Source organism: Prionailurus viverrinus, chromosome A1 (genome assembly GCF_022837055.1).
Source record: "Prionailurus viverrinus isolate Anna chromosome A1, UM_Priviv_1.0, whole genome shotgun sequence".
In the NCBI taxonomy this organism is placed as follows: domain Eukaryota; kingdom Metazoa; phylum Chordata; class Mammalia; order Carnivora; family Felidae; genus Prionailurus; species Prionailurus viverrinus.
Genome location: NC_062561.1, coordinates 121,851,026 through 121,875,446, shown reverse-complemented (window position 1 = coordinate 121,875,446; position 24,421 = coordinate 121,851,026). Strand labels below are relative to the sequence as shown.

The following is a 24,421-nucleotide window of genomic DNA, read 5'->3' as shown; positions in this document are numbered from 1 at the left end:
CAAATTGGCATTCCTGTTGATGACCGTCTTTGAGAGCGTTCCCTCTCTCAACCCCTTGTGAACCAGAGTTCAGAAAAATGTTCGTGAATTAAATCATGAATATTCAAGTTACCACAAGGTGGCGTCAGATCATTTCAAGTAATGCCAGATAGGGGGAGCCTCAACATAATAAATCTTTCATTTTAAAAAAGTTAAAATATATGCCTTTCATGTCATGGTATTTAGTTATTGTAAACAAACCTTTCATTTCTTTTCCCATTCAGGATCTCTTGTGTTTGGCTAATAGAATCTTCATTTTACTTGTTATTTACAAGCATTGTCTGTTGAGTGACCCTTAAGTATTTTATGATGACACCTTTCCACAATTTCTCATCTCCCTATTATCCCTTAGTTTGATTTATTTTCTCCTGATATGTTTATTTTTTTCTTGTTTTTTTCCCCAACTAACACGTAAACTCTGTAAGAGGCTGCAATTTTATTTCATTACTATATCCTCAGTGCCTAGAACAGTGCCTGGCATGGTAGGTACTCAAAACCTCTTAAATGAAGAATTTTCACTATTGTTTCAGTCAATGCTCTTTGGCTTAATAAGAAAATCTTAAAATTATGTTAAAGTGTGAAGTTTCTGAGTTCATATTCTTTGGGAATTTTACTGATAATTTAGTGAAGCAATTAGAACTTGAAAGCTTTTATCAGTCTCCTCCTCTGGTGGTTACATTTCAGATCTCCTCCATAATTTAGTAATCTTCCTACAACTTACAGTGTATTTGTAATATTCATTCAGGGTGTATTGATGAATGCAAAACGAACAGACTAGGACTAGTCAAGGAAATACTTTCAGACTTGCATTTTATCTTGGCACAAAAGTTTCTATTCACACACACAAACACACAATTCAAGGGATCTGTGTGAGGCTCAGATATCTTCCTTGCTTGAGGGGTGCTCTGTAAGTGAGGCCCCTTGCAAGGAACAGAATAGCTAAACTTGATCCTACCTAATGGACACTATCTGAAAGTTAAACTTCAAGAAACCAGTGGCCATAATTTTGAGCATTTTTTTTCTGGAGCAAAAATGAATGAATACTTAAAACTCAGTTTTTTTGATTACTCATCAAGATTGCAGTTGCCAGGATGGGCATGATGAAGTGTCAAGGCTACTGAGGGCTGACCAGAGAGAAGTGATCATCTGTTCCCTTCATAGATCATTCTCCAAACAAAATAAGGTTTATTTTCTAAATTGGCCCCCTAGGGAGCGAGGGAGGAAGAGGTTCATCTTCCTAATCATTCATTCATTCAGCAAAAATTTATTGAGTGCCTACTATATGTCATACACTGTGCTAGTGGTAGAGATACAGGAGTGACTGAAATAGATCATATTCCTGTTCTCATAGAGTCTCTGTTCTCATCCAGTGTCTTTTGGGGCCACAGATATCTTTAATAACGTAAGTAATGGACCCTTTTCTGTGAAATCAATCAGTTAGCCAACCCCCTCCCCTCCCCTCCCCCCCCCCCACGTGTGCATGCAGGTACCTGTGTGAGATATGGGAGACCCACACCCTGGGTAACATATACCACTTCCTGGGGTTCCAGAGACTTGAAGCTCAAGGTCATCAAGTAGAAGGCCCCCCTTTTCCTGCTCTTCAGCCTTTTCACTGCTCTCCTTCCCCTTTGGCACTTGTTGATGTCTTGGATAAGACTTCCTGTCATTTTCTTTGCAGGTTTGATCACATGATGAAGCAGTGTAAGTCTTTGGGCAAAGAGCCCAAGGAGTGCTCTGCAGGCTTGGACCAGGGGCCCCCTTGTCTTATGGGGAAGTCACTTTCACCCCTGAAGTCTTTCTCTTTGCACCTGAGCAATAGAAAGGGTTGGATTTGAGTAATTCTGAGGTCATTCAAGGGTAGGTTAGGTAGGCAGGTTTAGAAGGCAATAGAAAATATCTGTGGGTAGATTATAATCTCAGTGCTAACTAGCTGGGTGATTTTGAGCAGATTACTTAGTTTATCCGGGCCTTATTTTTCACATGTGAAAGGGAAAAAGCAGTATTTACCTCATGGTATTGTTTTGAGAATTAAAATGAAATAATGTATGTAAACTGCCTGTGACAAAAATGATAGCTTTTGCCAGCCTTCTTTTATCCAAATTGTCTTTCTGGGCAATTAATAGATAAATGATCATTGAGCACCTGGAGTAGACTACTTCTGATTATTTTCCTCTGATGCTAAACCAGCTGCCAGGCAGTGGTACCCAATCATAGTGGAAGGTTCAGTGTGTATTAGGCCTGGTTTAATTTCACGCCTCTCCCACTAACTAGCTGGGTGACCCTAAACTCTAACCTTTATCCAGTTTCTGTTTCTGGCAGATGAAGTAATGATAACATATGACCCAGCCACAGCAGAGAAGCTGTTTTGGGATTTAAACAAGGTTACATAGGGGCACCTGGGTGGCTCAGTCAGTTGAGCATCCAGCTCTTGATTTTGGCTCAGGTTACAATCTCATCGTTTGTGAGATCAAGCCCCACGGCAGGCTCCATGCTGACAGCATGGAGCCTGCTGGGGATTCTCTCTCTCTCTCTCTCTCTCTCTCTCTCTCTCTCTCTGCACCCATCCCCCCACCAACCCCCCTCTCGAAATAAATAAACTTAAAAAAATAAACAAGAACGTGTAAGTGAGTAAAGCATGTAGCACAGTGCCTGCTACCAAGGACACTCTTCATTTAGGCCAGGCTGGTTCCATACTAATAGTAATACTTATTAATTAGATTAACCTAAGCCTCCCTTCTCTGCCCAGGGCTGTGTTGGATCTAAAGGTTTCCCCTGGATTTATACAAGTTGAATTCATGATAGCTTCTTACTTATCTGGGCCCAAGTAGTATAACGAAGGGCCTTGATTGAAAACTGGCCTTAGAGTTGCTTGGAAAATATTTACCGTTCCTGCAAATAACTGTGGTTACTATGAGGTAATTCATTTTGGTGAAGGATGAATGGTAATTCTTCTTTATGTGTTTTCATTTAGTATCCCAACCCCATGGATAAAAATGTCATCTCTGTAATAACTGTGGAGGAAAAAAGAGGTAAGTTCTCTGAATATACCTCACTTCAGTGATGATCATTAAGTAATAGTGATGTTTGTCAAGGTGTGTGTGTGTGTGTAGCCTATTTTTCTTTTTTCTTTTTTTTTTTTAAAAAAATTTTTTTTTTCAACGTTTATTTATTTTTGGGACAGAGAGAGACAGAGCATGAATGGGGGAGGGGCAGAGAGAGAGGGAGACACAGAATCGGAAACAGGCTCCAGGCTCTGAGCCATCAGCCCAGAGTCTGACGCGGGGCTCGAACTCACGGACTGTGAGATCGTGACCTGGCTGAAGTCGGACGCTTAACCGACTGCGCCACCCAGGCGCCCCATCTTTTTTCTTTTTTTAGGTTTATTTTTTATTTTGAGAGAGAGACAGAGAGAGTGAGCGGGAGAAGGGCAGAGAGAGGGAGAGAGAGGGAATCCTAAGCAGACTCCACACTGTCAGCGGAGATCCAGATGTGGGGCTTGAACTCACAAACTGTGAGATCATGACCTGAGCTGAGATCAAGAGTCGGACGCTTAACTGAGTGAGCCACCCAGGCGCCCCAGCCTATTACCTTTTAAACAGATATGAGAACAAGTGTATTTCTGTATTTGAGGTGACAGAGAAGAGTACCCAGCATTTAAAGCAGCAGTAGAAGTCTTGTTTAATATGCTTTTGTCACTCAATTAATGACTGATGACGATAGTAACAGCCAACATTTCTGAGCACTGAATATGTGCCAGGCACTCTTATTAACTCCTTTAATCTGCAGAATAATGTTTGGGATATGTATTATTATTACTGCCTTTTAATGTATGAAGAAATCAAGGTACTGAGAGGTTAAATAAATTGCCCAAGGTCACATGACTATATCCCTATAATATATTCACGTATCATTGTATATACGACAAAACATTTGTGATTAGTAGCATGTATGTAAGATGTGATTGTAAAGTGATTATATTATAGAATATGGTTCCATATTGACCAGCGCAGGGGTGGGCAAGCTATGCTTGTCCTGCTTGAATTTGTGAATAAAGTTTTATTGACATACAGCCGTGCCCACTTGTTTACATATCTTCTATGGCTTCTTCTTGGCGACAAGAGCAGAGTTAAGTTGTTGCAACAAGACTGTTCATACCATAAAGCATAAAATATTTACCATTTGGCCTTTTACAGGAAAGGTTTATTCACCCCTAGACTAGAGCGTAGGAGTCTCCACTGCTCTCTGTCATTTGTATTTCCCTGGAATAATTTTTCACTGTCATTGCCTGGACTTGAGAACTGGGCCACATAGGAAGTTCTGGTGAGGCACATAATCAGTGTGTAAACATTTGGAGACACCCAGGCCCACTTCTGACACACTCTTGAGCCTTCTGAGAAAATGTGTGAGATGCCACTGTTTGTTACGTGACTCTGAAGTCTTCTCTGTGCTTGGTAAACACAAAAACTGTCTTTTGCTTGTGAAGGTATTTTCTTTGTGTCCATACTCTATTAATAGATTTTAAAAAACATTTTTTTTCATGTGTCTGCACTCAGTGCGAGAGAAACTTGTGATGGGGCATCAGAGAAATCTGGTTCCAAGCCTTGATTTTGTTACTCCCTGCATGACCTAACTTCTTCGAGGCTCTGTTTCTTCCCTTATTAAATGGGAAAATAATATTAATCCTGCTTTAGGTTGTTATGAAGATCAAATGAAAGAACAATATGTGTATTCCAAAGTGGTATAGGAACATTAATTATGATTTCTACCATTGACGGGAGCATCGTTGCCTGCAGGAGTGGCTAATCCATTTTAAGTGGGTGTGCTGCAAACATTGGATAAGCTGGCTGAAGGAAGGCCAGTGGGCAGGAGACAAACCCACTCCTCACCCTGTCAGTGGCTTCTGGGCAGTCTGGATGTTTGCACTGTCCGGGCTACTATAGCCAGAGATTTGAGAAACCCTACAGGAGCTTGGCTGAGTCGCAATAATTTACAGGCCAAAAGAGAATACTTCAGAGTTTATTTTTTTCTATGACTTGGACTCCCCTTTTCTTAATTCACATTTATTGTGTGCTTTTTACATTTTTGGAAACTCTGTTCCAAAACAGAGTAGTGCCAGTCACAGGGAATCTGTTTCTTTATGAGTGAAGACTTTGGCTAATATAATTAATTGTAGGTTTACATTGTGTACCTAGAAATCTGTGCTTGAAAACATGTTTGGTGCAGAATGTGGCAGAATCAGATTCTCCATATTCTTGTGAAAACATCTGTATTGGATTTGAGCAGAGGTCTCATTGGACCTTGTCATTGGAGTGTTGACATTGATAATCCAGAGCAGTGAACAGTTTGTGATTCTTTCTCTCTGACTTTAGAGCATGCAGAGTGAGTAGCTGCCTCACCCTTATTACTTGATTACAGATAAGTGTATTTGGAATGATTTGGCCCAGAAAAGTGGTCAGGGAAACTGAGTTTTGAGTTAAACATTTTTCTCTAGGAATTCTACATAGAGAAAACTGACATCAAAATGAAAAGTTTTGTTGACATTAGGATAGGAGTACATATCCTTAAAACATTTTTTGAGTGTAAAAATTTTCTGTTTCTAGATGTGTCAACAGGGATCATCTATAGAAAGAGGATTGCAGTCTGTCAGAATGTGGTTCCAGAAATTTTAAGGAAGGTAAATTCATTTTAAAATTTAATCAGATTTGGTGTGACACTGGGTGATTTTCACACAGTCCTGGAAAGAGATGGCATTTTCTGATGTCCAGGCGTGTTAGAACTTTCCCAGTTGGACCTCACAGCTCCTCAGAGGAAGAAAGCACTCTCATATCTAACCTCAGTTTTGGCAGATGCCACGGGAGATAGTTTTTTTACCCCCTCCTGTTTCTGCTTCTCTTTTGTGGAGGGCTCTTAGTGGACATAGAGATGGTCTACAATTATTTTATTTTATATTTTTTTTCAATATATGAAATTTATTGTCAAATTGGTTTCCATACAACACCCAGTGCTCATCCCAACAGGTGCCCTCTTTACTACCCATCACCCACCCTCCCCTCCCTCCCACCCCCATCAACCCTCAGTTTGTTCTCAGTTTTTAAGAGTCTCTTATGCTTTGGCTCTCTCCCACTCTAACCTCTTTTTTTTTTTTTTTCTTCTCCTCCCCCATGGGTTTCTGTTAAGTTTCCCAGGATCCACATAAGAGTGAAAACATATGGTATCTGTCTTTCTCTGTATGGCTTATTTCACTTAGCATCACACTCTCCAGTTCCATCCATGTTGCTACAAAGGGCCATATTTCGTTCTTTCTCATTGCCACGTAGTACTCCACTGTGTATATAAACCACAATTTCTTTATCCATTCATCAGTTGATGGACACTTAGGCTCTTTCCATAATTTGGCTATTGTTGAGAGTGCTGCTATAAACATTGGGGTACAAGTGCCCCTATGTATCAGCACTCCTGTATCCCTTGGGTAAATTCCTAGCAGTGCTATTGCTGGGTCATAGGGTAGGCCTATTTTTAATTTTTTGAGGAATCTCTACACTGTTTTCCAGAGGGTCTACAATTATTTTAAAGATGTCTTGGACATTTTGCAGGAAGTGACCATGTTTTCTCATCTGTCTGTGGTTAGATAAGACTCTTAGATAAGAATGATCAGAAGTAAACAGATGGTAAATATTTAGTCTCATCTTCAGCAAGGAAGATAAAAGCTTCAGATTCTATGTCACTGTCAGAGAATACAGTTATTTCAGGGACTATAATCTTCTCAGTGCTCTCTGTAAGTCTTTTTGTGTGTATTTCTGTAAAGTAATGGTGGTGATGTTGAAATCTTCATGATAGCAAGTTGTTTTCTCTCTTTGAAATCCTTAAGCACTCTGGTGATTGTTGGCAGAGGTAAGTGGGAATTTTTAATAACATTGCTTGAATCATGGAGGGATTATTGACAAGAGTCCTTTTTGAATCATTAGGAAATAAGAGGAGAACATCTTTTTTTTTTTTAATGTTTATTTATTTTTGACACAGAGAGAGACAGAGCATGAACAGGGGAGGGGCAGAGAGAGAGGGAGACACAGAATCTGAAACAGGCTCCAGGCTCTGAGCTGTCAGCACAGAGCCCGACGCGGGGCTCGAACTCACGGACCGTGAGATCATGACCTGAGCTGAAGTCGGACGCTTAACCGACCAAGCCACCCAGGCGCCCCAAGAGGAGAACATCTTGATGTGCAATTCTTAAAATGTCTCAGATCATTATTTCTACCCAGAAGTGATTGCTTTGGTGATGTAGAAGCCAGTTAGCTTGCAGATGATATTGCTGTGCTTGTTTGCTGTATTAGAAAGAGTGATGGCTTCTATCACTTCCTTATCCTGGATTAAGATTCTGTCATATTCTTTGGAGGAAAGAAGGCTGATATGACAGTGAAAAAGAACTTTATTTTCCAGATGCTAAAATGTGTTGCAGTGAATACAACAAATTATGACTGGCTTTTTCTACAGGGTGTATACCCTGCCTTTGCCCTATATACACCCTTTGAATCTATTATTTAAAAAGACATTCAACTTTGTCTTGTATCTCAATTCTTAAATAATTTAAGGACACCTCTGACTTGTACAGTGCTGCCTTTGTAGTTTCCCATGTCTCCTCCACCTCAGAAAACATACATTTCAAGGTATTGGACAGAGTTTAAAATGAAGAAAATATTTTATCTGATATTGTCTTGCATGTGAGCCCATAAGTGGGCCCAATTAGTGTCCATCAATTTAAGAAGGCCATAACCAGCCCTGGAGGAGACACGAAGGAGGCTGATAATTTGCTTAGTGTTTAGCAGTTAGGGAAATCAGGCCAGAGACTGTACAGCTCGCATAAATCCTGGGTCATTTGCATGTCCTCACCAGCATTTAGTAAGGTCATGGTATGTTTGATTATCAAGAAGTCACAGCCATTGGTGAGCCATCATTTGTATATCAGGATCACTTGTCCTCTTAATTATCCAAGACTAAAGGCAACTCTGGACTCCATCCTTCTGTAGCCTTCCTCATTTGAGAAAGCCACCCACTCTCTGTTGGACAGGTGAGCATTTTAAAGGTACCTAGTATCCAGTTGGAAGAGGAATCGTGGCTCAATCCTCAGGAAAGAAACATGGCTATACGGAGTCACTGCCTTACATGGACACAGTATGCATCCATGAAGGAAGAGTCTGTCTTCCGGGAAAGTGTGGAAAATCCAAACTGGTAAGACCCCCTGTGTGTGTGTGTGTGTGTGTGTGTGTGTGTGTGTGTGTGTGTGTGTATTGGGTGCAGGGATGCACATATGAGCTCATACATTAAAAAGTTTTGATTGCATACTTACAACCTCTGTTTACAACTACATAAGTTACACATTATTAATCTGTAATCACACAAGTAGTTAATAAGTAGATTTCTCTATGGGGGAAAATAGCAGCGTTCAACTCCTTGCCTTTTTTTTTCCTCTATAATTTATTTTTTATAATTTACTTCCAATTAGTTAGCACATGGTGCAACAATGATTTCAGGAGAATATTCCTTAAGCCCTTTACCCATTAGCCCTCCCACAACCCCTCCAGTAACCCTCTGTTTGTTCTCTATATTTAAAAGTCTCTTATGTTTTGTCCCCGTCTGTGTTTTTATTTTTGCTTCCCTTCCCTTATGTTCATCTGTTTTGTATCTTAAAGTCCTCATAGGAGTAAAGCCATATGATATTTGTCTTTCTCTGACTAATTTTGCTTAGCATAATACCCTTTAGTTCCATCCACATAGTTGCAAATGGCAAGATTTCATTCTTTTTGATTGCTGAGTAATACTCCATTGTATATATATACCACATCTTTAACCATTCATCCATCGATGGACATTTGGGCTCTTTCCATACTTTGGCTGTTGTTGATAGTGTTGTTAAAAACATGGGGGTGCATGTGTCCCTTCAAAACAGTACACTGTATCCCTTGGATAAATGCCTAGTAGTGCAGTTGCTGGGTCATGGGGTAGTTTTATTTTTAACTTTTTGAGGAACCTCCATACTGTTTTCTAGAGTGGTTGCACCAGCTTGCATTCCCACCAGCAGTGCAAAAGAGGTTCTCTTTCTCTGCATCCTTGCCAACATCTGTTGTTGCCTGAGTTGTTAATGTTAGCCATTCTGACAGGTGTCAGGTGGTACCTCATTGTGGTTTTGATTTGTATTTCCCAGATGATGAGTGATGTTGAGCACTTTTTCACATGTCATTTGGCCATCTGCATGTCTTCTTTGGAGAAGTGTCTATTCATGTCTTTTGCCCATTTCTTCACTAGATGATTTGTTTTTTGGGTGTTGAGTTTGATAAATTCTTTATAGATTTTGGATACTAACCCTTTATCTGATATGTTATTTGCCAATATCTTCTCCCATTCTGTCGATTGCCTTTTAGTTTTGCTGATTGTTTCCTTCGCTGTGCAGAAGATTTTTATTTTGATGAGGTCCCAATACTTCATTTTTGTCAACTCCTTTCTGATCACCCTGCTCAGTCTTGGGGCCTGTTTGTTCTCTCCAAAGGCAGCGAGTGTTATCAGTGTGCTAAGTATTCTTCCAGACTTTTAAGAGATACCATTAGGTACTACACGTATATTCACAGAGCCTGTATAGCCTGGTTTTGTATGTCTTTTTTTTACATAGTTGCTTTCATTCCGTGTCAGCCATTGTACACTAATCTTTTTTGCTTAACAGAACTTGATCCATTTAATATATATAAAACCTAGCTTATTCCTTTGTACTGTTGCATGGTATTCAATCCTGTGATTGTTCTACATCTGTTTAAATATTTTTTTGATAGAGGTTCAGATGGTTTCCAGTTTGTCTTTATTACAGATAGTATAGTATTTGTGAAGCATGTGATCCCTTGTTTGTCCTATATGTGAAAGTTGTTAGGTTTATTGAGTGTTATTTACATACAATAATTTTATTGTTCTAAATGTACATTTCAAAGAGTTTTGACACAGTTGTGGAACCAGGACCACCATCAAGCTATAGAACCTTTAAGGAGGATTTTAAAAAGCTATATGCCAAGACTTTTCCATGAGGAAAGAATATTCTCCTCAAAAATTGGTGCTGTCACAACTGGATATCCACAAACGAAAGCATTAAGTTGGATTTCTGTCTCACAAAAAATACAAAGTTAATTCAAAATGGATCAAAGACCTAAATGAGAGTTAAGACTATAAAACTTTTAGGAGAAAACATAGGCAAAAATGTTTATGATCTTGGATTAGGTAGTGATTTCTTATTTTTAAAAAAAATTTTTTTTAACGTTTATTTATTTTTGAGACAGAGAGAGACAGAGCATGAATGGGGGAGGGTCAGAGAGAGAGGAAGACACAGAATCTGAAACAGGCTCCAGGCTCTGAGCAGTCAGCACAGAGCCCGACGCAGGGCTTGAACTCACATACCGCGAGATCGTGACCTGAGCTGAAGTCGGATGCTTAACCGACTGAGCCACCCAGGCGCCCCGGTAGTGATTTCTTAGATGTGACCCCACAGTCCAAGCAACAAAAGACAAAATAGGTGAAATTGACATCAAAATTAAAAACTTTTGTGCTTCAAAGGACTGTCAAGAAGGTCAAAAAACACTCCAGAGAATGGGAGAAGATACTGGTAAACCATATATCCGATAATATATATATCCATAATACATGAGAGTGTATACTTATTGTGATGAGCACTGAGTAACATATAGAATTGTTGAATCATATTGTACACCTGAAACTAATGTAACACTGTATGTTAATTATACTTGAATCTTAAAAAAGTCTAACTAAAACATGGGCAAAAAGTTTGAGTAGATACTCCTCCAGAAACGTAGGTTGGTGGTCAACAGGTGCATCAAAAGATGCTCAACATCATTATTCATCCAGAAGTGCAAATCACAATCACAATGAGATACCACTTCAAGTGTGGCTTGATGGCTAGGATGGCTATAATAAAGAAGACACATGGTAACAAGTGTTGGAAAGGGTGGGGAGAAAGCGGAGCCCTACACAGCACTGATAGGGATGTGAGTGGTACAGCTGTTATGGAAACCAGTTTTTCAGTGCCTCAGAAAAGAAACAGTTACCACTTGACCCAGCAATTCTGTACAATATTGAAAACATACGTGTTTTGTGAAAACACAAAAACTTACACAGGAGTGTTTATAGCACCATTATTCATAATAGGCAGAATGTGGAAACCAAATGTCTATCACTTGATGACTATATAACCAATTGTGGTATACTTACACATGGAATATTATTCAGCCATAAAAATGAAAGAAATTCTCACCCATGCTATAACTTGGGTGAAGCTTGAAAACATTATGCTAAGTGGAAGAAGCCAGTTACAAAAGGCTACATATTGTAGGAGTCATTTTATTTGAAATTTGCAGAATTGGTAAATCCACAGGATGGAAAATAGATTAATGGTTGCCATGGGCAAGGAGGAAAAGAGCAGTGACTGCTAATGGGTGTGGAGTTTCTTTTTGGGGTGATGAGAATATTCCAGAACTAGTGTTGATGGTTGATGGGTTGCATGACTTTGAATAAACCAAAAACAATGAGCTATACACTTTAAAAGGGTGAAGTTTATGGTGAGAGGTCATTTCCCTATAGCCAAAAGTTAACATACCTTTAAAATTTTTTTGTCAATATAATGGGTGAGAAATAATTTCTTTGAGATAAGTTTAAAAACAAAAGCAAAATATAACACGCACCAGGTGTTAATAGTGATTATTGCTGTGAGCTCTGATTTCAGAGGATAATTTACTGTTTTTTGTTATTCTGTATGATTTGAAGTTTTTGTTCACTTGTCATTTTCATGGAAATAGTAAGACTCTCAAGTTCAAATAACTAGAACTCCCAAATCTCAAATCCATTCCGCAGCCCCATCACTTGTGCAAATCGTTACTGTTCCTCATAATTTTGGTCCTTGAGTGATAATTCTAAAATCCTCCAGCCCCACACTGAATGAGTGTGAATGCCACATCTTATTAGCATCTGGGGTGGGTTTGCCTGGAACTACCCCATAGTTTGTTTTCCTCAGCCTTCCCCAAGGCAAGAGCTTCACATAAACATAGATGTTTGAGATTAAGTATAAAAGCTGTGGCCAGAGAATAGAGGAGTTTTTTTGTTTTTTGTTTTTTTGTTCATGGGAGTAGTAAAAGGACAGAATTGTCTGATTTTATGTAGAAAACAAAAGTCTTTCATCTGTCTCGTTTTAGCCTCTCTTTTCTCAAATATCCAGACTATTGGCTACTCTGATCTGAACCTTTATCAATGATCCATAAACTGATAATGGGCTCTGAGAATCCAAGGAAAACATTCTTCAGGACTTCTTTCCTTTGTGTCTTTTTTAAAAATTATTTTTAAATGCTCTGATCCTAGAAAATGTGATATATACATCTTGTTAAAAATACTAAACAGTTTTGGGGAAAAAAGTTTTCATTACCTAACAATAGTGTCTGCTTACATAATTTTTTTTTGTTCATTCCTAATTGGCATTTTATTTATTTATTTATTTATTTATTTATTTATTTTTAAGTTATTTATTTTGAAAGAGACGGAGAGAGAGAGAGAGAGAGAGAGAGAGAGAGAGAGAGAGAGAGAGAATCTCAAGCAGTCTCTGTGCTTTTGGTGCAGAGCCTGCTGTGGGGCTTGATCCCACAAACCATGAGATCATGACCTGAGCTGAAATCAAGTCTGATGCTTAACTGACTCAGCCACCTAGCCAGCCCCCTTGTTGGCATTTAGATTGTTTCTCAATATTTTTGTTGTTACAAATAATGCTGTGATGAAGTCCCTATAATTACCTATTTCTGTACTTACTCAATAACCTTTTAAGGTAGATAGAGCAAAATTGGATTTCTGGGCCAAATGTTATATTTTGATACATATTATCAGATTGCTACATAAAAAAGCTTGACCAATTATACTTTTTTCTTCTTTCTTTGCTTTGTTATGTTCTTGTCCTGTCCCAAACACTCTCTTTTACATTTTTGAGACAGTAGGCCAATATTTATTGATACCTACTGTGTCAAGGTCAAAGCTAGATCCTTCCCCTGCAGTGTTTTAAAGCTCAGGTTAAAGAACTTACCCACGATGAAAGTAAGTTGCCACCAAGGTGTGAGTCCAGGTATCATGGATCCCACCTCAAGCAAAGTGGGGAGGTAGGAATATGGATGTTTATAAAGGATTGATTTACATCAAACTGTAGAGTGCTTTGGATCCCAGGTTATGCAGGAGGGATCTTGTCCATTCAGTAACCAGCAGCCACATGAAGGTTTCTGAGCAGGAGATGATGTGATGATAGTTGTGATCTAGACTTTAGGATACTTGTTTTCTTAGCTCTTGACATGGATTTAAGCAAGGCATTTTAGGCAGACATTCTAAATGAGTGGGTAGTCTTGGGGGGACATCAAAGAAAGAAGGACACATTATTACTTTCTTTCCCATTCTTTGCCACGGAATGTGAGAACAATGGCTAGCCACTGTACCCAGAAAATGAAATATGGGCATTTTTTTTTTTTTAAGATCAAGAAGCCTTGATCAATGTTTCCTCAGATAGATCCAGTTTTGGCTTCCCGCTGATGTCTCTGCAGTTTGTGGCACCTTCTTGGGCAAGAGCTACATTGTGATTTCACGTTTCTTCAAGCACACCAGCTCTGGGGCTGTGAGCTCCTCACTGGGAGAGGCATGCTTTCCTCTTGCGTAAACCTTACATTTGAAGATAAACTTATTAATTTCTTACTATTTTGTGTTTGGTCCTATTTTCAAAAATATATCTATTCAGCGGTTTCTGATTCTTTACCTTCTAATTGATTTTTACAGTACTATGTGGGAATATAATGGATACACATTTGATTTGGCTTTAATGATGGACATTTACTTTATCCAAGCAATTCTAAAAAGACAGTTACCTTGTAAAAGTATTTTCTTGGGCTTTGCTCTTTCACCATAACTGTATGAGTTCGGGGGTAAGTCATAACTTTTCTGTTATCTTGAAACAAGGTATTAGTTCTTATCATCAGTGGAGACTCACTCTGTTGATGATGTTGCCAAGCTGGGTTTGTTTTTGCTTTAGATGAACCAGACCATTCTCTCATGCTCAGCGTTGAGTATGTTAGTGGCCCGTATCTTTACCCATCTAGCTTTTGCTTATTCACTGATGCTTATAAACCTTATTTCTGAGATTTAAAATGGGCAGTCTAGGAGAGCGTGGGCTAATAACATTGGATATATCCAACAAACATTTATGAAATATCAAAGAAGTTCTTCCTGGAATGTAGTAAAAGGAACAAAAATGCCCAAATCAGACTTTACACCCAGATTAAATTAATGAGATGAGCAGCTGTTTTTAGTTCATAAAATTTTCATTATAATTGAAGTTACACACATGAATATTCTTCATTCTAATAAGATGTAAAACATTTTGTACTTTTTATTTTCAATTTCTGCGTTAGAACATCTGAAGTCTTGAGTGTTCATCTGGTGAATCACAAATAGTGTAAGTTGCATGTTTTGAGGGGCTGATTGTTGGGCATTTTGTGTGTGTGTGTGTGTGTGTGTGTGTGTGTGTGTGTGTATCCATTTTTTCCTTGCTTTTTTTTTTCCTAGTAGCAGATTTGACAGTTTGGTGATTTCTGTGTGTTGGGCACCAGCCTTTTTGGTTGGCCTTCAAACTTGCTTTCACTGAAGTATTAAAATATTCTGGCTTTGTTAACTTTACTTAGGAATTATTTCTAAGCTCCATTCCTAACAGTAAAGGGCTTGAGGGTATAGTTATCAAATAGCCTGGATAAATACCACCGTATTCATCCCAAAACATGACTCCCTATGCTCATATTGGCCTTAATTTCCAGGGCACCAGTGGGTGATCAGACAATTACCAGAATGCACTGCCAGTTGCAGAAACTGAGCAACAGGGCCTTTTCTGTGTAAATATGACATCTGGGCAGGAATCTGATTTTTGGCTCAGTTACACTGCCCTGGAAAAGGTACTCATGTGCTTTTTATATTTGTGTTTACATAGCTGGAGTCTTCTCTGCCTCCCTATCCTGTTGTATACTGAGGATACCCTCCTCATCCTGTGTATACTAGGATCCTGAGGACACTGTAGGTCAGTGCTCAGCTGCTTGCAGACAGTGCTCTGTGTTATTTGTTCACTGAATGGCAGGTCTTGCTTCTTATGGGCTGAAATGGGGTTGAGGGAAGTGAAAAGGGATGGAATTGTCAGGAGGGGCAAGTGCAAAGTGGGAACGTCCAATATGATTTGGTAGGGATTCAACGTAGAGGAAATCTTGAACTGTTAATAGGAGACCTTGCTTCTGATTTTTGCTGCTTGATCACTTATATATACAGTTTGACTCTGGGAAAAGGGACAAAGCTGACCTGAACTCCCTCATAATGTGAAGATTTAATAAGACAATAAAGGGGAATGCTCTATACTTGGAGGGTATAAGGCAGTAGACAATGAAAGTTGTTGGAACTAATGGTGAGTAAATGCTGTTTTCAAAGGGAGGGGGCCCCTTAAAGGTACTAACTTTGAAAAGCAGAATAAGCTGTTTTATTGAAATAGAGGTGGTGATTGAATCGGAAACAAGGATGTTGGGCTAGGGGAGCATCCAATGCCATTTATGAGTAAGAACTTTTGAAATACCTTAGTCGGTGCCTTTTGACTTTTTATTCTCATCCTCCTTGCCCTTTGGTTTGGGCTGTGTATCGGTGCAGGATTCAGGGGGAAGGTTAAACATGTAGATTCATTGTGTTGGCTCTAGTTGTGTAGGCCTGGGGCTGTCTCTTGGGAATCAATGGTTCTTAAGTTCTTCAGGTGACTCTGTCATGCACTTAGATTTGGGAGCCCCTGGTAACTAGTCAGTATCCTGCAAACATACTGCTGAAACCTGTCAGTTTTGTATAGCATGACCAGTTGATAATCTGGCCCTTCAGCAAACAGGTAAACACTTTTTACCAGAAACACCCTCTTGAACAAAATTCAGTTGAGGGCCTTCTTGAATTCATGCAAGGAAGGTGTTGTTAGTGGAAGGAAGGGAGGAAGAAGGGAGACTTCAGTGACTCTGTTTAGTGTCAAAATTGTGTCGCATTGTTTCCTGTTTTGGATTAGAGGTGCTGATCAGATTTTCTTTCTTGCAGCACTTACATCTGTAGTAAATAAATAGGTTGAGTATTAAAAATGACAGTATTTTATCACATGCATGGATATCCCGCAGAACAACCTAAAGGTCTTAAGACAGCACACCAGGAATCTGATGCCCATCTGCCTGGTCTCAGGGTGTGCCTCCTACATGGGGTTGAGAACTGACACCTGGGAGCTTGGTTGTTGTCTTTCCAATCAAGGATAATAGTGGTAGCTAGGCAAGGAGATAGAGAATAAAAAAGCCAGGTTGAGTTCAGTTTCCTGGTCTGCATTTAAACAGCTACATTTTGAGACCTTTTCTGTGCAGGAGGTCGAGGCAGCTCCACTCTATGTGCCTGACCTCAAGAGGGTTGGAGAATTGGGAGGAATTTAGCGGGTAATTTATGGGGTAATATCCCTCTGCTCGAAGATGACTCAATAGACTCTTGTCTGAAGGTAGGAAAACCTGGCCCCTCATATAGGTCTAGTTTGGGTGAGTCTTTCTCCAGTTGTCCTTTATTATCATACATTAAAATAATCTTTCCTGTTTGTTTTCTACATGTATTTCCTCTCATTGTAGGACAGTTGCAAAGTACATGTAAGAAAAAACAGATTATGTTCATGCCCTCTTCAGGTGTGTGCTTTCTAGTAGTTGGCGGCTCCAAAGGGAGCCAGTATTCTGACCTCCATCCTTATGGCTTAATGCTGCCTGTTGTTGGTCTTCATGTGGAATGGACTCCGTACTCTGTTGTATCAGTTTTCTTTTGCTAAATCTTGTGTCTGGGAGCCTCATCCGGGTGTATCAGTACTTGTTTTCCCACTGTTGGGTAGCATACTGTAGTTGCTACAGTTTATTTACTCATTCTGCAGAAAAATCACTTTTGCAAACATGGAATCCTATTGTACATAGTATTCTGACTTTTACATTAATTTAAAATTACATTTGGGACTGTCTTTCCTTATTAAATGTGTCATTTTAAAATGACTTTCTATGGTTGTTTAGATGTATTCGTTGGATAAAATTATTCTAGTGTGTTTCATTAAGACATTAAGTGTCTGTGTTGGGCATTTGCATTATTTCTCGTTATTTGCTGTTATAAATAATGATATGAGGAATATCTTTATAGGCTGCTCTAAGCCCTCAACTAAGATTATTTGCTTAGGACATATTTTTAGAAGTAGATATATGAGTCTAAGGGTTTGTATGTGTTTGAGGCATTTATTAGGTTACATATTGCTAAGCTGAAGCGTGCATTTCTAAGCATCTCAGAAAACTCCCCAAGGGCATGGCAGTTGGCAGTGTTGTATAGACCTACTTTGGAATTGGGATCAGGAATGGCTACATAATTTGCAAGGCCATGCAAAACGAAAATTCAGGGTTCCTTGTTTTAAATGTTTGAGAACTTCAAAACCAGTGATGTCAGATCATTTAACTAAGTGGGGAGCCCTTCTGAGAGGTGAGCATTGTGTGACTGATGTGTCCTTGAAGTCAGCACCAAATGGGATGCACTGGGAGGCCTGATATCCCAAGATAAGACTCTGATTGGACAGGTTCACAAACTGTTACAGATTTTGAAACTTTGCCCACCACTCAGGATGCCAGTAAGCTTGCACTGAATAGACATTTTTCTAGGTAGTAGGATTGTGGGGATATGGGATCTGAGGTTAACCGTGTGGATTTAAATAGTGGTTCTGTCACTTATTTTTATGAGACTTTACAAATTTGCATCTTTGGACCTCAGTTTTTTTTTTATCTGTAATATGGGGTTGTATTACCTCATAAGATTGTTGTGAGAATTAACTGAAATGTGTGTATATAAAGGACTTAATACAGTGCTTTACCACAGTAGGCTATTAACAAGTGTTACCTATTATAATTGGTTATCAATTCTTAAACACTGTGCTTTAAGAGAGTGAGCCTCCCTGACCTAAAATATGTACCTCCACTAGGCTATCGGGCTCCTGAGATTCCACCATTTGATTATTCCTTAGCATTATAGTATTCCCTGCTGCAGCTCACTGTTAATAATGAGAGCTGTTGCTAATAACCCATTTCCAGGAGGCATTAGAGCAGCTCGGGGGGGGGGGGGGCTCTAGGAGTGGGGGTTAGAGAGGCTAGTGGGGTGTTTGGTTTCACATGGCTGGTGTGCAGAGTGTATGTGTGATGTGTGATAGCAGGGTGGGGAGGAGGTTGGTGAGAAGAGAGGGCTCTGGAGCCCGAAGGGCTTTGGATGCCAGAATGGGGAGGGAGAGATTCATTTCCAAGTGGTTTAGGGTGATTGAGTGTCACCTAGAAGTTAATGAGGTACGAAGGTTTGGGGATTGACCATACTTGGAATTTGTGCTGTGAGCATTTAACTTCTCAGACACTGTTTTTGTCTTTGTGTAAATGGTAATAATAATGATGGTAGTATTAAATGGCATTAGTAGTTGTAGGAGTAGTCATAGTAGTGGGGTTAGTATTATTAACTAACATTTATTGAATGGTTACCCATATCACCTCAAGTGCTTGACACATAAGACCTTATTCACCTTTGGAACAACCTGTGTCATAGGTGTCATTAATCCCATTTTACTGAGAAGACTGCACATCACAGAGCATCAGGGACTTGCCTATTAGGCAGGTTAGAGATGAGATGTGAATCCAGGTAATCTGACTCCAGGAGCTCCACCCTTAATCTCTGTTGTCTTTTTCTGTGTGTGTGTGTGTGTGTGTGTGTGTGTGTGTGTGTGTGTGTGTGTGTTTGTGTGTGTTTGTGTATGTGAAGGCTGACAACTGCTTAGCACTTGAGATCTCTGTAAATTGAATGGGTTCTCTGCAGAAGCATTATGGCATAAATGGGCTTGGTCAGATGGGGTGGGACAGACTGCATGTTCTGGCTTGGTGGATTTCATGTATTCTCTGTGTGACTGCTAGACCCAGGGGCTTAGCAGGGGCAAGAGCAGGCAACCTGACCTGCACACCCGGCCTTTCTTTTGGGCTACCCCTCTGTGGTTACAGGAGAATGCCAAAATCACCATGATTAGAACTGAGGTGTCATCACAACAGGAATATCTTTGGGAACTTTTTTCCCCCTCCAAGACACTTTAATTAAATTCCCATCATGAAAACAATTAGGCAAGATTTGCCATACCTAACCAGTCAATAACTCAAGGACAGGATCTCATTAAGAGCTTTCGCTTTCCCGGAAACTGCCATTTTGAGGATTCAGAGCTGGTGGCTGCGTGCTCTGGGAATTAATTTATCCATATTTCCTCTGAGCTTTTTTTTTTTTAATTTTCCCAAATCCAGAAGGAAACACATTTTTAAATGACCTAAAAGTAGGAGACTGATTGTACACACCGCCATTCACTTTCACAAAGGTGTTCCTAAGTTTGAGGTGTTCTTTACCTGTCATGATTCCATTGTCTTCTGTGTTGACTTACGCCTGCCTGTGGACAAAGCAATAGATGTGGCCTGGATACAGGCACCACGTGAGTGAGTGAGCCTCCTCTTTTAACATAATTTTCCAGATACTGGGGTGTCTTATCTCTTAGCCAGGTGAGGGCTGCCCCTTACTGATGTCAGCAGGTAGAAATCTTGAGATACTTGATTCAATTTCCCTGACAAAAGTATTGAGATGAACTATAAATTGGCCCATTTTTTTTGCTTCCTTCTCTTCTGCACCCACTTTCCTTCTGTCCGTGCTTTTGTTCCTAATGCGCTATTGGTTTTCCACCAGGGGCTAGCCATTGAAGTTGCCATTGAGGCAATAAAAAATGTACAAATAGAACTATCTAGAAAAACCGTTGACATCATCTAGTAAAGACAGACCCAGAAATTCAGCTGTTAGGTAGTCTAGAGGCACTTGTGTACATATGTACCTGGATGCATTATAAAATGTTCATCTTCAGTAGAATGGACAAATAATTGTGAGTATTTTCAAACAGCGGAACACTATGCAGCCATGAAAATGAACAAACGACAGCTACATGCAATAATATGGATGAATCTCAACTGAGCATGCAGGGTTTATTGTCTGTGACTTAGTGAACAGCCAGTGACTAGATCAGCATGTGTTTAGGAAACTGGCTTTAGGCAGTGTGGATTATAGAGAGTCCACGCTGGAGACAGGGATCCCCCTGAGAGGCAGTTGTGGTCCTGGAAAGAGAAAATTGCTATGCTAACCCCTGGCATTCCCAGTAGCAGGGGAGAGAATGACACGGACTGTTGAGAGACGTTAGAAGAAAAATAAGTACAGTCTGGTGACTGATTAAATGCTTGGGTTGATTAGAAAGGGAGTTTACTTCCATGTCGCTGAGGCCTCTAATATCATAGACTAGGAGGATGATGGTGTCTTTAACGGATGTAGGAGCAGGCCTGGGGTTTTGAAGCAATGGATACTGAATCTACATGCAACCAAGCTACATGATCTTGAACAAGTTATTTATCTTCTCTTTACACAATTTCCTCACATATAAAAGAGAGAAAATGTTTTAAGAGTAACAACTTCAGGGACGCCTGGGTGGCTCAGTCCATTAAGCATCCAACTTGGGCTCAGGTCTTGATCTCATGGTTTGTGGGTTTGAGCCCCGTGTTGGGCTCTGTGATGACAGCTCAAAGCCTGGAACCTGCTTCGGATTCTGTGTCTCTCTCATTCTCTGCCCCTCCCCTGCTCACACTCTGTCTCTCAAAAAATAAACATTAAAAAATTAAAAAAAAGTAACAACCTCAGAAGATAATACAGTGTCTGGTACATAATACACTCTATTATATGGTTTTTGAAGAGTAAAAGTGACCCTGGATATATAACATCGTGTGATGCAATCCTTTCTTTAGACTTAACAGAGATAAAAGATAGATGTAGGAAAACTTGAATCATCTTTATGTCTCTTGAGTGAAACAAACACTACAAGTTTGGGGGCAGTAGAAAATCTTAGAACAAAAGGCACAAAAACCAGAGGTTATATAGTGTTGGAAAGGGAAAGCCAAGGAGGTGACTTAATGAGATTTTAAGTGAATGGTAAATCAGAAGTTAGTATGTACTTTTGCTGAGAATGGTTCTTGGGAGCACAGAGCCTTTAAAAGAATAACTTTTTGTTTATATATAAATGATTTTCAAGTCCTTACTATTTGGGTGATTGCCAAGTAATATATATTATAGAAAATTACTAAAAAGAACATAAGGAGATAATACCCATGATTCTAATGTCCAGAGATTCTTTTCATATTTCAGCTCTGTCCACTCATCTTTCTATTCGTCCATCTTTTTTTCTTTCTCCTTCTCCTTCTTCTTCTTCTTTTTAAAGACCTGAAATTAATCTGTATATTGTTGTATAACCTGCTGTGTTTTGCACAGAGCTTTAAAGAAGGCTTATCTAGCATGAGGGATTTAGGTTAGCTATGTGTAGTAGGAAGAAAATGTCTGATGTGCTTTGTCAATGAATTATTGAGGGAAAGTGCAACATTTCCTTCTCTGGCAGTCTTAAAATATACTAGGATAAACTCTCATTTCAGTGATGGTAGGGCATGACCCTGCTTTACTGCCCTGTTATTCTTTGATATGTGGGCAAACCATGAGAGTGCTTTTCTGCACACTTCCATCTCCCAAAAGTAGCAGAAAGAAATACTGGTTAGAATATGATGTAAGAGAGACTTTTATTAATCCCTCACCTACACTTGCCTTGAGGACTGAAGAGTTTATCTCTCCCAAGAGTGTAAGACTGCTCAACTTTTCATTTTTAAATATTAAAATCACTGTAAAATTCTACTCTGACTAATCTAGAATAAAGACAGGAAAGATTAGTGTCGCTAGGATGTAGTTTTACATGAACAAATCATTTTAAATAGGCTTAAATCTAAGAGGTGGAGGCTGCTTTGCCTAGACAGACTATTTGCCTAGGCTGTTTATGTCACATTGGCTAGGATAGTTGTGTGTGTGTGTGTGTGTGTGTGTGTGTGTGTGTGTGTGTGTGTGTATGGGAGGGGGGAGAGGGAGGGAGAGAGAGAAAGAGGAATCTGAAGGCTTCTTTTTACTGATTGCACGATTTGCATGTAGAGGCTACTGCTACTAGAGAATTAGACAGAAGGTCTAATAAGAGTTATGATAACTTTGATGTGGCTCTTCTTGACTTTGTACTCACCTGCAAACTCTTAACTAGTTCTAGTGTTCTCCCAAAGGCAAGTTGGTCCATAGATTAGTAAGGTGGAACATCCTTGGGGGAGTGAGGGCCTGGGGGTAATTCTGCCATCTTTCTGATGTCACTCTCAAGTGTTCTCTGTTTTATGAAATAGAGATAATTTAATATTGGTAGAACTCTAAATAGCAGAGTGGCACACCTTATCTCAACCCCCCTCCCCTCCAATCAAGGCTTAAAGAAGTCATCTCAGGCTTCTGACTTTCTAGTCTCTGTCTCTACTGTCTGTCTTGCTCCCTCTGTAGTAATAGTGGCTAACATTTAATGAAGGCTTGTTGTGTCTGAGGAACAGTTCATATTTACTTCTCAAGATAGTTGTGAATGAAAGATACTATGAATATTCCCATTTTTACATATGAGGAAACTGAGTTAAGAGAGTCTTAGTAATCTAACCAAAGTCCTACATCTGATAATTATCTCAGACTCAATTTTAAAAGGCCATTTTGCAGCATGAAATGAATATATATATATTCATAATAATATATACATATATTTTAATTGGAATTAGTTAAGTTTATTGTGAGTCAAGAACAACATTTTATTTATGTATTAAAAATATTTTTTTAAATGTGTATTTATTCCTGAGAGAGAGGGAGAGACAGAGCATGAACAGGGTAGGAACAGAGAGATAGGGAGACAGAGTCAAAAGCAGGCTCTAGGCTCTGAGCCATCAGCACAGAGCCCAACGCGGGGCTTGAACTCACAAGCCATGAGATCATGACCAGAACTGAAGGCAGATACTTAACTGACTGAGCCACCCAGGCTCCCCAAGAAGAACAACATTTTAAAGATAGAGTACAGATCTCCTGACTATCACAATTTTATCATGGGATTATGTAGTCTTAGCTATGACTAGACATCCTATATTCTGCAGTAGTTACACTTAGAATAATGAAGCTATATATATTTTCTTTTTTCTCTTGGCTTAATTGGCATATAACATAGTGTAAGGTGTACAACATAATTTTATATATGTATGTATTGCAAAATGATTACCATAATACGCACCCATCACCTCTCACACAATTATTTTTGTGTGTGATGAGAAAATTAAAATTTACTCTTTTAGCAACATGAAATATTCTTAACTTGAATAAAACAATTGCTTATATAAACTGTAAATCTCTTTTTAACAAAACTTTTGTTGTAACAGGCAGTTATTGAATTATTATGAATATTGTTTTGTGTTGACTTTAAATGGTAATGCTTTGGGAAATCTCTGTAGTTTAAATATCCAAATGTAGAATGACATCAATGATTTTTTTTTTTTTTTTTTTTTTACAGGACAGAGTTCATTCAGAGAGGCAGAATTTCAATTACAGGGGCTGGCTTTCTCAACTGCATTTTGGAGACTTTTGCCAGCACATTCTTAAGACAGGGAGCCCAGAGGGTAAGCTTGTTTTTACTTTGAACCAATATTTATTTTAAGAAATCATGAAGATTCCCGTTGGGTTATTGAATAAGGCTCCTGAGCAGACACGATGAGAAAAAAATACAGTTTATAAACAAACAAATAAAAAATAAACAAATAGATGCAAAAATAAGTATCTTTGCTAATTATTGCATACATCCAAATCAAAGTAAAACTTAAATGCCATTTGTGACCCATTAAATTAAAACTATGCCAGTAAAGAATATGTAATAATATGGAGAACTAAGAGATATAATCAGAATGAGTAATTACATTTTCAGTATATTCAGTATAATGACACCCATTTAGTGAAAAAGATAATAGCTAGTATTTATTGAGCACTTATTATGAACTACTCACCGTAAAAAGAATTTTTATTTATTATTTAATACAAACCTTTGAAGTAGCTATTTTTGTTGTTCTGTTATTATGGATGAAGAAGATACAGAGACCTTGAGTTCCTGGTTGTCACTTCTTGTGTTTTTCAAATTCTGTGGGAGTTTAGGGTTCCATGAAGGTGATTTAGAGACCACCTTAGAGTCTAAGGTTGGTACCCTGTTTTAAATAGAGCTATTCTTGGGGCACCTGAGTGGCTCAGTTGGTTGTGCATCCGACTTTGGCTCATGTCATGATCTTGTGGTTTGTGA

At 39.1% G+C, this 24,421-nt stretch overlaps 1 protein-coding gene across 4 annotated transcripts in view; it reads left to right on the top strand.

Annotated features, from left to right (window-relative positions):
• The window catches only part of PRELID2 (PRELI domain containing 2), a 65,847-nt gene that overhangs the window by 10,670 nt on the left and 30,756 nt on the right, over nucleotides 1–24,421 (top strand). For all 4 annotated transcript variants that reach the window (XM_047865852.1, XM_047865861.1, XM_047865881.1 and 1 more), the window contains 4 exons: nucleotides 3,011–3,068; nucleotides 5,640–5,713; nucleotides 8,105–8,265; nucleotides 23,648–23,753. In XM_047865852.1, coding sequence (XP_047721808.1) covers nucleotides 3,011–3,068; nucleotides 5,640–5,713; nucleotides 8,105–8,265; nucleotides 23,648–23,753 — 399 coding nt within the window. The remainder of the gene's footprint in view (nucleotides 1–3,010; nucleotides 3,069–5,639; nucleotides 5,714–8,104; nucleotides 8,266–23,647; nucleotides 23,754–24,421) is intronic.